This window comes from Harpia harpyja, chromosome 21 (assembly GCF_026419915.1).
Source record: "Harpia harpyja isolate bHarHar1 chromosome 21, bHarHar1 primary haplotype, whole genome shotgun sequence".
Classification (NCBI taxonomy): Eukaryota; Metazoa; Chordata; class Aves; order Accipitriformes; family Accipitridae; genus Harpia; species Harpia harpyja.
The window spans coordinates 7,112,878-7,125,571 of NC_068960.1; the positions used below are offsets into that span (position 1 = coordinate 7,112,878).

Below are 12,694 nucleotides of genomic sequence, written 5' to 3' on the forward strand. Positions count from 1 at the left end.
TCCCAAATTTCCTTTTAGCTCCAAAGCTAAAAAAAGCTTTGTGCTATCTGTGCTACTGTGCTATCTGATCAGTTTTTAATAAAGCCTTCTGTTAAACTGCAGAGAAAAACCAATCTGTCAAAACATAAAGGTAAATTTCATCAGCATTATGTTAACTGTAATGCTATGCTATTTGTGAGAATGTTTGTTCCAGTGCCTTGAAATAGAATCAGTAAAGCAATATCTGGCAATTATCTGACTCAATCATGTCAGACTCAAACAAGATTAGATGACCACACAACTGAGTTTAGCATAATAACTGAAAGACTTCCTATCTAAACTGTTAGAATGTTTTTAAGGAGCTAAACAAATTACTGCCAGCAGTGAATGTGATTGTGTAACCAGAACTTACTACTTCACTACACTATCTCTCATTAGCATTAAGATGTATTTTTTGCTGCTGCTGCTGCAATTAAATTCTCCCTCATTCCATTTTCAGATGTTACTTTTGTAAATCTATGTAACTTAATTCTAAAAGTGAGTCATTTCCATGAAAGAACGTACCCTGTCTGTGCTATTTGTATTTACAGGGTTGAGACTTTATTCTCAACAGGGTATGAAATAACTAAAACATGATCAGTGCATACAGTAATACCTAGCTCTTATGCAGATATAAAAAGCAGAGCTTGGGTTTACATTAAAATTGCTACCCCCATTTTATGGACTTATATACTTAAACTTTCATTCCATGTTTGTCGTGGTTTAACCCCAGCCAGCAACTAAACACCACGCAGCCGCTCACTCATTTCCCCCCCACCCAGTGGGATGGGGGAGAAAATCGGGAAAAGAAGCAAAACCCATGGGTTGAGATAAGAACGGTTTAATAGAACAGAAAAGAAGAAACTAATAATGATAACGATAACACTAATAAAATGACAACAGCAATAATGAAAGGATTGGAATGTACAAATGATGCGCAGTACAATTGCTCACCACCCGCCGACCGACACCCAGCCAGTCCCCCACTTCCCCGTTCCTATACTAGATGGGACGGCCCATGGTATGGAATACACCGTTGGCCAGTTTGGGTCAGGTGCCCTGGCTGTGTCCTGTGCCAACTTCTTGTGCCCCTCCAGCTTTCTCGCTGGCTGGGCATGAGAAGCTGAAAAATCCTTGACTTTAGTCTAAACACTACTGAGCAACAACTGAAGACATCAGTGTTACCAACATTCTTTGCATACTGAACTCAAAACATAGCACTGTACCAGCTACTAGGAAGACAGTTAACTCTATCCCAGCTGAAACCAGGACAATGTTGATTATTTTTTATACATTTGTGTTCTGGATTGGCTCCTTTTCTGCTTTTATGGCACTGCTGCACTTGGCTTTATATGTTTGTGGATTGTTGTGTTTTGGGTTTTTTGTGTGTACGTTTTTGTTTTTTCCAAACTGAACATCCTAAATCCAGGTATTTCGAAACAAAATCGGACTTGCTTTTACAAATCAAAAATGTTTTGCAACAGTGCTTCAAACACAAAAACTTTCCATGTTACTTCCTACGTGAAAGCATTTGCTGTGACAATGGTAAGTAGGATTGAGACTTTAAAGAGTCATTTAACTCCCTCTACTGCTTTTTAGTCTCTGAAGATAAACCTACTGGTAAAATTCATTGCATTGCTCTTGTTCTCAGAGGACAGAGCGCCTCATTATGAGTTAGACTGGGCCATCCTTAGCCAGGAGTCTTCTTCATACAAACAGGTCTATTAGTGTCATTGGATGTATCTGATCTTGACAAAAGGACATTCACTCAAACTGCCCTAAGCGAAACAATTTCCATCACTGCTATCTGTGGAGAGCTGGTGTGATGTGTGGCTATATTCGCTGAGAGTATTACTTTGAAACATATTCTATTTTTTCCACACTGATAATTTCCCTTTCCTGGGAATCTTAGTGAAGCTGGCAGCTCAGTGGGTTGGTTTTCTTTTTCCCCCTCTTTGCCTCAATTATTTATACAAATGACTGGGTTGCAGATGAAAGATTTTGTTATTCATTCTATTTACTTTGACTACTGCCAAAACAAAAGTTTTCTCTGTGATGATATTCTCCATATGGTCCTGCACTGATCACCTCTCTCTACCAGCAGTACCTACATGACCTAACTTAATATACTTACCTGAGCACTTCTGAGACTTTCAGATAGAGAAGTGCTACCAATCCTATTGTACATTCTACAGGTGAGAAACAAAGAGTGAATACGGCTATATGTTAACAGAGAAGTCCTTCCTACCTCCTAGCCACCCTAGTCATGAACATTGCGGGTCAGGAGTCTGTAGCATGCCATGTAATGTACCTGTCATATTGCTTAGATGCAGCCTAAATGATTTTCTGTAGGTCACAATGAGAGGCAGAACAGAGAATTTAACTCAGTTCTTCAAATTCTATTCTGCTGTAATCTGTAATGCTATTTCTGAGGAGGAAGAGCAGGAGATCAGATAACTGAAAATGTATAGAGAAGAAATGCCAATGACACTAACTTGTTGACCAGGTCTGAATTTGATTAAATACTTTGAAAGAATAAACATATTTAATGTCTTAAAAACAAATGTAGAAAATAATAAATGTGATTGTATGGTCAGTGCACAGGAGCTAATAATGTATTCTGCAGTAAACAAAGGACAGCAAAATTAGGCCATAAAAAAATAAATAGATGGGAGAGAGTGGCATTATCCCATTTTTAGACTGAAATACATTATTACATACTTAATAAGCATTAATGTTGTGTTCAGGGCATCACAGAACACATGAGATGACATTTCTTGGCTCCACCATCTTTGCATTCTCAGTTAGATGATACAGATCTGAGATACAACAGATTAGCTTACAACAAATAGTCAGATCCTGGAACACTTAAAATAGTTTTCAAAGTGCTTTTCTTTCAGGAAGATTCTTGCATATCTAGATTGATCTTGTAACTAGCACTCAGTTACGTGATAATTTAAACAAAGTAATCCACTGACTACAGGAAGAATTTTCATATGAATGGGGATTTTAACATTGGATCCTGAAAATATGGAAACAGGTAACACCACACTTGGCACAAAAGCTTTCAGTTAAAAAAGGACAGCTTCATTATATTCCATTTTAAGCACACTAGCTCAAAATCTATTTGGGGATGCATTAGCAGATTCTTCAGCTTACCTGGAATACCCCACTGAATGGGAACACCAGGGTTCCACCATTATAGGATGCAGGCCATGCATATACTAAATATATCTAAAAATGGTAACAATACATCTACATTCATACTCACATGGCCTCATGGAACCTGAATGAGTGTTCAGCATACCAGAATGCCCACTGAGTGCCAATTTGCTCATCAGAATAACGAAAAAAACTTTTAAGTATAAATGACCATTGCTATCAAACTACTTTTAGGAAGAATGCTTCCTGTGATTGTTTTTTGTTGGGTTTTTTTTTTTTAAGAGTTAAAAATGAAAAAAATATGCATCAGAATACATTCACATACTACATGCAGCAGGCACTGGGAAAAGCAGAGCAGATATGGTTTATGTATTCAGGACAACTTTGCAGAAGTGTTTGCGCTACTAGTAAGGCTAAATTAATAATGACAAAAGAGCCTCAGTGTTGGCATTGTTATAAATGGAGGGGGTTTATGAACACCATAAATTATAGTTAGATTGTACTTGTAATGCATAAATAGTGCCAAGCAACAGGAGACTTCCATCTTCAGTCACTGAGAGTAATAATAATTCCTTATCAAACATTTAGTTTAATGCTTTTTAAACACCATGCTATATCATGGGCATTTTTAGATGCCCATTTTTGGGGGTGTTTTATTGTTTCCTTACAATGACTACAGGCAAAGTTTAAGGATTTAGGAGTTGGCTGGGAGGAAAAGAAAAAACCAAAACACAAGTAACCCCCCCCCCATTTCTTTCTTAAGAATCCCCATTTTAGCTTTCAAACATGTATTCTTTCCAACTATAGCTCTTTATTTTTTGAAAACTATCCAGATCTGCATGACATCCATTTTAATTCTCCACAGTGGCAGAGGTAGGAAGACTACAGTGGAGGAAGTCCAAACTTCTATTTATTTATTTTTTTTTTAAATTATTGCACTCCACCCTTCCAAGCATTGTTAAAAAATACAGCAAGAAAAATATGCTGTAGAAGATGGTGGGAAAGTCTTTCCTCTGCCAGACATGCTAACATGGACACAATTATAGGGGTTAAATAACTACCATGGTCATTACTTTTTAATGCCATGGTAGTGTTCAAACAGCTGTGTGAAATTAGAACTCTACTTACCCCTGAGAATTGACAGTTTCACTTGCTTTCTGGAGCAACTGTGATAAAACAGTGAAAAGTTTTAACCGCATCTGGGGATCTTTGTTTGGCTGAAGACACGCCGTAAGAATGAGAATAAAGTTATTTAGAGCTTCACCTATGACAGGACCTAGAAAATAAACATGTAAGACTTATTTCAGAGTCCTAATAAGTTCTATTTAGATGTTTAATATGTGAGTGTATTAGAATTTGTAATATGCCTGGTATTAAAACAGTACTTAACTCTCCACTCTTGCATGGCAGCTGTTGATGTATCCATGTTACATTGTATTAGGTGGTGTACAAATACCCAAGCTAACTCTCCATGGGCTCAGGTACCCACAGTCTTCACCATGGCAGCATGGTGCTCCCTGAAGATGAGTTTACATCTCATTTAGCCAGCTTGGTATTACTGTACTACACTGCATTATGTAGCATGGACGTACCAATGACATCCACTAGCTGCTGGGACCAACGGTACAAGATGACATTTTGGGGGGACTAATGCATTTGTGCGGGGCAGGGGATTAATGCTGTTCACGACGTAGCTCTGAAAGCTTGAGGCTATGCACAAAGTTTTGGTTTTATTGAACTTAATGAAAAATTATACTGAATCTGGTATGACCATGACACCACTCCAAACAGCAGCATTAACTATGCTTTTTTCTTCTTTGAAGTTTTTCCATGTGCAGCATTCAAGGAAAGATGTTCATGACTCCCAGAGGCACAGGAAAGGGCACGTTTGAAAGGGTCAGCCTCAAAACTTGGATAATAGAATTATTGCAGCAGTATTCTTTCTCCATGTTTAAATAGCGCTTATCTGCATTTTACAAGAGAATCTAAAATACGATGAATTTCAGAAGCTATTTGCAATAAAAATATTTTCCAAATTCATTCTCTAGTTTGTTAACATTTTCACATCCTATGATGAATTCTGTTTTCACCACTAAAAAATAAAGAAAGAACCCCCCCTGAGCTGTTATCCCAACATTTGAAGAAATTATTTTCCCAAAACAGAAGAAGTTTGTGCCTTTCTCCTTGATAATGATTAACATCTGCGTGGTTTTAAAAAGGAACAATACAGATAGGCTATACACATGCTTTATTCTGCAAGCTTCTTGCCATAGAATGCTCTTTCTGCTCTATGTTTGCAATAAGCCACTTTCCTCTAGGAACTTCTTCAGCTTTGCATCCTTGTGAAACACATTCTGTTCAACTCCAGTCACTCAGAAAGTCCTCCCAGAAGGAGACACAACACTGGTATTTCTGATGACAAGAATATTCCTCACACACGGAATAGACAGATTGAAGTATTCAAGATTCCAAAACAAATTCAATAGCATTTAATAATATCTGGAAATTTAACGTTTAAAATAATAATACACTCCCCCCCCAAATCTCCACTGTCTAGACTGAAGAAATACAGGGTGTTGAACTGCAGTTTGCTAAATTTCTGTGCCAACAAATAGGTCTCTATTTTCACAGCATTTATTCAAAATACATTGCTTCATATGAGTTCTGAGACATTGAAAAGATACTACCATTATATCAAACTGATAACAGCAAATTCAACAGATGGAAAATAAACAAAATTAACTACATTGCTAATTTCAGCTTAAGCATACGTTCCTGAAAAACAGTAAAAACAGAAATTTGAAATTAGTAAACCTGATTCATTTGATTAAAAACAACATTATGTGTGGGAATGAAAAGAAAGAAAAAAAAATAGCTCTAGGAGCTGCTGTGTCAGACAGAAAACACAGACAATAGCATATTACCGGTGTTGGGTGCAAGCCAAAATGTTTGCCCAGACATTTTATGATTTATTTAGCATTAAGGAAAACAGAAACAACTGTCTGGAAGTCCCTCAGTCATGCAAAGGGGAGCACAAATATACAGAAAAGTTGCCCCCTCAGTTCTCGCACTGAAAACATTTTGTTCTTTCCACAGATGAAAAAAAGAAAAAGTACTTATGGTGGTTGCTGCACAAACCAGGAAGTGGGTGCTTCATATAGGTTTGTTGAGGCTTTTTTTAAGATTCAAGGATTAAATGCAGAAGATACAGTCCCTTAAAACATACTTGTCCGCATTTAACTATCTGCAGTAGCAGTAATAATACTTCACCTGTAGCTGAAGTATCTGTGTACATCCCCTTTTTAACTAACAGAAAGGAAAAAACCAAATAACCAGGACTTTCCATTTTAATCATCTTAAAATGGGTGTCTAGGTGAAAAGAACTGGCTGTCACTGCATCCCTTGCCTGTAGATGCAATCTGGACAGCTGCGTCAGAGGAATGAACGTTCACTGTGCAGATCTGAAGTTAGGCAAAATGTATGCCAAAGTGTTTCACTAACCTATACACATCAATGTGTTGAAGAACATAAGTGAGGAAATGCTTGCATAGAAAGATAGTATCTTTTCTAAAACTAGTGAATAGATGGAAAAAAAAGATAAATTTTCTGGACACATAAGCTATATCAGTTCATCTCCCCATAATCCTTACCTATTTCATTTACCTGAAAGTGTACTTTTACATAAGTGCTTTTAGTATGCTCCTTGCAGCCGAGAAGTGTTTTGGAATTTGAGCAGCTTCAACATTTTCGGTTTTGCTTTCCATCATATTCTTGTGAAGTTTCTGAATATTACACTATTCCTTATAAAACACAATGTGTCTGCAGGCTGTGGAGATTATTACTTCTTTTTTTTTTTTTATAACTACTAAATAAGTTGTACCTGAATGAGTTGCGATGACATCTAACTGTAATATTTCTGGAGAATAGCATGTCCAATCATCACATGATACTGAAACCCATTCCATAAGCTGAATCATATGCTGTTTGTAGAGATAAAGAAAACTATCCAACTGCTGAACTTCAGCTAATGAAGACATTGTTTCCTCTACCTGTTAAAACAGAGACAGGATACTTTATCTTAACTGAAACAATGTTAAAAAAAGAAAAACTTTTAAAACTCACAATTATACTATAAGAACAGAAGGGACACAAGAAGATTTCCATAGTTTCTACTTGGACAATTAAGATTGATATTTAATGTCTGCCTATACTACATCCATTAACTTTTATTTAAAGTGAAAAGTTTGTCCCAATTTCAAAATGAAATCATAAGGAACACAGCAACGTAACAGCAAAATGAAAGAATCTCTAATCCATGTGAAAACCTACCCAAAACCTAACCATAAAAAAGCTCTTACTAGTTTTAAAGATGTAGTGATTTTTTTCCTTAATTTAAGAATGCTTTAAAACATTAACATAGATGGATTTTCTCACAGTCCCCATCTAGCAGGCTATGGCAGATTCCAAAAAGCAGCTCAGAGAAGACATGGTATTTCCACCCCCCACCCCCCCCCCATTTTAATTATGCAAGATGCTTTCTCTTTACAGTAGCTGGGCAGGTTCATTTTGAAATTCTCAACTTCTGTTGCTTAGAAGTACCAAAATTCACTGTTACATTTGAAATACCTTCTTCATATTTACATTTAGACTATTCCATGAGACAGGCAAATAAAACACATACAAATAAAACACGTAAAAAGAACTGCTAAATGAATTCCAGGCATGATGATGCTTGGCAAGGAAACTATATACAGAGTTGCTTAATCACTTGTAGCAGATGTATTTCAAAGCAAAGGAAAATTTGCTTTTACAGTTCCTGAAGACTCCTACCAGAGGTACAAAACTTCTCTAAGGAAGATATAAAAGCATGCTGGAAGCAGCATCTATAGTCTTGGTGATTTCAGTGGACAGTGAATCAAGAATGGGGAGTAAGACACTGTTAGAAACCCCGCTGAGAAATACCATATGTTGTCAGCATGGCCAGTTCTACCAGGGCAAGATGTAGTGCAGCACTGTGAGTGACATCATTTGACTCTAACTGGTTCAGTAGAACTACAAATTGTAGTCATATTCTTAGTATTTTTAAGCTGAACTTCACCGCACAAGGTAGCTGAAACATGTCTAGGACCTTTAGAATTTTACAGACTAATCACTTGCCAGACAAAGATGTTATTACGGAAGTACCAGATGTGGAGAAAATAAATGAGATTTCGGGGGGGGGGGGGGGGGGGGGGTTAAAAAGAAAAAAAAAATAAAAAAATCAGGATTTGCTAAGGACAAAGGTTACTCAAAGAAGGTTTGCCTGCCTCAAGCACAATAGATTTCTCCTTTCTGGAAGCATTCTGCCAGCCAGCCAAAACAACTCAGAATAACTTACATGTAAAATATTAATTTATCTGTAAATTAATTGGAATATTTTACATGACAGAATGTGTCAAGACAGAAACTGTTCTCCATTATTAATCCCACCACAATCTGCAAGATTTTTTTTTTCCACTGAAAGAGAGATACAAAAGAATACATTGTTCACAGGTGATTTAAAATAAACTCTTCAAGTAGTTTCAAGAGTACAATTTAAAAAAAAAAAAATTAAATATGCCAATAGACTAATGCATATCTTCTCATTAAGAAGTGTATCTCAGTTAAAAAATAAACAAAACAGCAAAGGTGATTTTCCTTCCCATATTTGAAAACTAACAAATTTAATGATACATCATCTTCATGCCAAAAGAAAAGCCAAGATAGCACAGGCTACTGGTAATGAAACAAAATCTTATCTTTAGGTCACCAGTTAAATCACTGACAAGCTCAATACATGCTTAACAGACTCTAACAACTGATATGGCTTCAGTCTATCTGGGGCTGTAAACATACTTCTCATCACGATACCCAAGTACTCAGTTGGTGGTCTTGATTTTTTTCCTTAGCCCTAAGCAACCAGAAACACGGATGAACACAAACCAAAGGGGCCAAAAATCAAGCAAGACTGAGTGTTCACAATCAGGTCACAACAGTTGTGGTCTCTGCTATCTCTGTGATCTTCTGTCCCCTTATAGTAAAGCCTGAACTGAAGTTCTATAATGCAAATTTTTTAATAATTTATGTTTACACTCAAAATCTTTTGATCCTGAATACAGGCTTCTTTTCTGAACAACAAATTTATACTTGTAAAGCTAGCTGTAATACGTTTGTTCTATATGGCCTTAAGCTATCTTAACAAGGACTTCTTGCCTTCTGCAAGTTCTACAGCTCACTTTGAGGTTTTAGAATAGTCAGTAACTAGGGAAAAAAAAATAAATTAAGCCATATTTGTCTTTGTGACAAATTTGAAATACTGCAATTATGTAACCTCATTGCCAGATTTTCTATCTGTCTAGCTGAAAGAAAGGCTAATGAGAAAAAGGATTCTCATCCAAAGTACTGTCAACTGTAAAAATCATCTGTAACTGCAGGAACATCTTAAACCTTTAATAATCTTGGGAGATTAACTTCTCCGTATATGAAAATCAGGATTTATCTCCACGAAACTGCTTTCTTTGTAGGAGTATGCATTTGTAAGGTTTTAAATGGACATTGCTTTATAGATCATTGTAGGGCTAAACGGACAAGATACCGCAAAACATACCAGATCCATCTGTCCAAGGCTTACTTGGACAGATTGTTAGTTAAAAAACAAAATCAAAACACACACACACCCCCAAATCCCACCCTCGTGACATCGTCATGCTGTATCTCTTTGACCTGCGAAGTCTTTTCAGTACTTGTTTCAAGCTTTGTTCTATTTTACTTCTTTCAGAACAGTTTTCTAAGTGTCTGCCTTCTTGGAGGCAGCCTGTCAGCTATGGGGCCATAAATGCTGATGCTACGCAGGCCTTTGGAATACCATGCCTGGGAGCAAGTGAAAAGGAAGTAGAATAGCCATTGCATTTAATGCACACGTTTGAAAAAAGACAACTTGGATAGGTCACAATTGTACTACACAAGGACAGCTTGCTGATTTATTTGATATTTAGCTGGGGAAGAAAGGGCAAGAGAGAAATAAGGGGGTGAGATAATGTTTAGCCAAAAAAGCTCATCTATTATCAGGGCATCTACAGATGTCCTTGATTTTAAAGGATTCCTGCAACATTTAAACTTTTGGTTCTGGTGGGGAGGTAAAAAGGTCAACTACTGTAAAATCAGTCTGATATTTGTCTAAAGATAAAAAAATTGATTATGAAACTATCATTTTTTTAAGGCTAATAGTTTTGATCTATAGGTGAATTGTTCTTTAATAGTCAGAAAATAAATTCAAGTTTTTCCTGGCCACTTGCGTGCTCCTGTGTATAACCTAACATTAACAATAATCCAGTGACTTACATCCACCTAAAAAGTAAGCATCAACAGTTCAACCAGCACCAACAGGATGCCCTAGGCTTTGCAGAATCCAGCAACAAGCATAAACCCTTGAACACCTCCTGTCCCAAAACTTTACCTAAACCATGGCCCAGTGATTAATACCCACCCAAGTAAAGTGTTCTTCTAGGCCAATGGCAGCCTTCATCCAACTGTGAGATTCCCATGCTCCAGTAATGTACTTCAAGCCATCTATTCTGAAACCTAATCGAACCACACTTTAAAAAAACAAAAAAAAAGAAAAAATCTAGTTGTAACTATAGCCTACAGACCCCATACTGGGTGTTTTGGGCCATAAAATAAAACCGAATTCTAGGGCCCTTCTCAGAACCAGCACATATTCTAACTCTATGGGCCTTCAACCAAAATTATGAAGAAACATAGTTATCCAGGATCTGCTGTCCCAAATTGTAAACCCAACTCCAAACTTAATTCTGGTATTAATCATATACAGTATGTACAGTAAAAGACGCACAACCTTGGACTAGCCACAAGCCATTAGTCCCCACTGATAGAGCCCACAGCCCATGAACAAGCCTTACAAGATGTAGCAATAAGGCCAACTCCTAAGTTTCTTACCTGAGTAATATCCTTTCCTGTTACGTCAGCCAAACTCAGATATTAACCAGATTTCTGCAGACCACACCTATGTAGGAGCTAATATTTGCCTTAGAAACATCAGTGTACATTGTAGTCTTATAGTGCTTGCAAGATGCAACAGTACATTCAGCTCTTCTGGCACCACTGTTGCCCTAGACTTTAACCTCAATTTTAGTCCCACCCTAACCCTAGCACAACCCTGTCTTCCAGTTCCATAAAAGAAATAACCTATAAGACCCCAGTCTCTGTTGCTGCTAATCTTAATTACAGCCCTGTGGATTTGCCGGATTCAACATTAAACTGAGATCTTCAAACTGTTGTCTGGAAATAGATGTAGCACCTAACAACTATGAACTGTGATCTGGCAAAGCAGAAATATCAATATTTTGCCTAACAAATTATAACATTCATAGATCTTTCAGCCTTCATAGTGACTTCTAAATATTAACTAACCATCAGAACAGTGCCACAGGGATAGATCTTTGCAGAACACTTTTATGACTAAACACAGAATCCAAGTATTCCCTCATGCTTCTTTCATTCTAAGAGTGAATCTGATGAATTTGAAGTTATATGTATATCTAAATGTTTAACTATTATAATTCTATATAATTTTTTGAAACAGATTCCTATATACACACATGCGCGTACAGATGAAAAATAAGCAATCCCCAAACAAAACTAGTAGTATTGTACAAGTTCTTAGCTCTTACATAATAAGATTTTAATGATTTATTCTTCTGGAGAAATTGCCTTTATCTGTTTTAAACAGGCTAAACCCAAAGTAATTTCAGCTATAGAAAAAGATGAGGAGACAGACAGAGGGTACAGTCAAGGTCATGCAACACCAAATAATTTCAAACTTCACCAATCTTTGTGGATGAGCTTTTAGTTAAGGATTTCTGTGGTTTCAACCTAACAGCAAGACAAATAATTATGGCTCTGTTCAGACAAAGCGTCGTATCAATAGTAAAAATCAGAACCACAACAAAATATTAAACCAGCTCATAGTTTACCTTTTCTTTAAGGTGCTGAGAACATGGTATCGCCATTATTGTCACCAAAACTTTCATTAGCTGGAAGCTAATTTCTTTGCAGTCTTCCTGGCATACTTCAATCAATGCTTGCACACAATAAAGCAACTGCTCCATATAAAAGACCTATTTTTTAATAAAAGCATAAATTTATTATGTTTTGTTAGAAAACGTAACATTATTTTTAAAGGAGAGATATGGGAAATGACAATAATAAAATCTGAGCACTGTATAATCCCCTAAATTGGTAACATACTGATAATTTCCTGTTAGTTCTTTTGATTACCTACATTCTTCTTTTTATAGAATAAAAGATAATCTTCTTCCCACACTGTTTGTATTTACCTTGTCCTGTTAACAAAATAAATGACTTTGCTCTTTTTCACACAATTGCTCCACTGTGAATAAAAACATCAAAGCATTTCACACTCTGAAGTGCAATTTGTTAGTTAATAATATATTTGTTACAACTTTTTCAAATATTC

At 36.5% G+C, this 12,694-nt stretch overlaps 1 protein-coding gene across 1 annotated transcript in view; it reads right to left on the bottom strand.

The window, feature by feature from the left end:
- DNAAF5 (dynein axonemal assembly factor 5) overlaps positions 1–12,694 on the bottom strand; it is a 32,079-nt gene that overhangs the window by 6,825 nt on the left and 12,560 nt on the right. The window contains exons 7-9 of the mRNA XM_052772368.1: positions 12,192–12,335; positions 7,061–7,229; positions 4,309–4,456 (exon numbers count right to left, since the gene is read on the bottom strand). Of these exons, the coding sequence (XP_052628328.1) occupies positions 4,309–4,456; positions 7,061–7,229; positions 12,192–12,335 (461 nt within the window). The remainder of the gene's footprint in view (positions 1–4,308; positions 4,457–7,060; positions 7,230–12,191; positions 12,336–12,694) is intronic.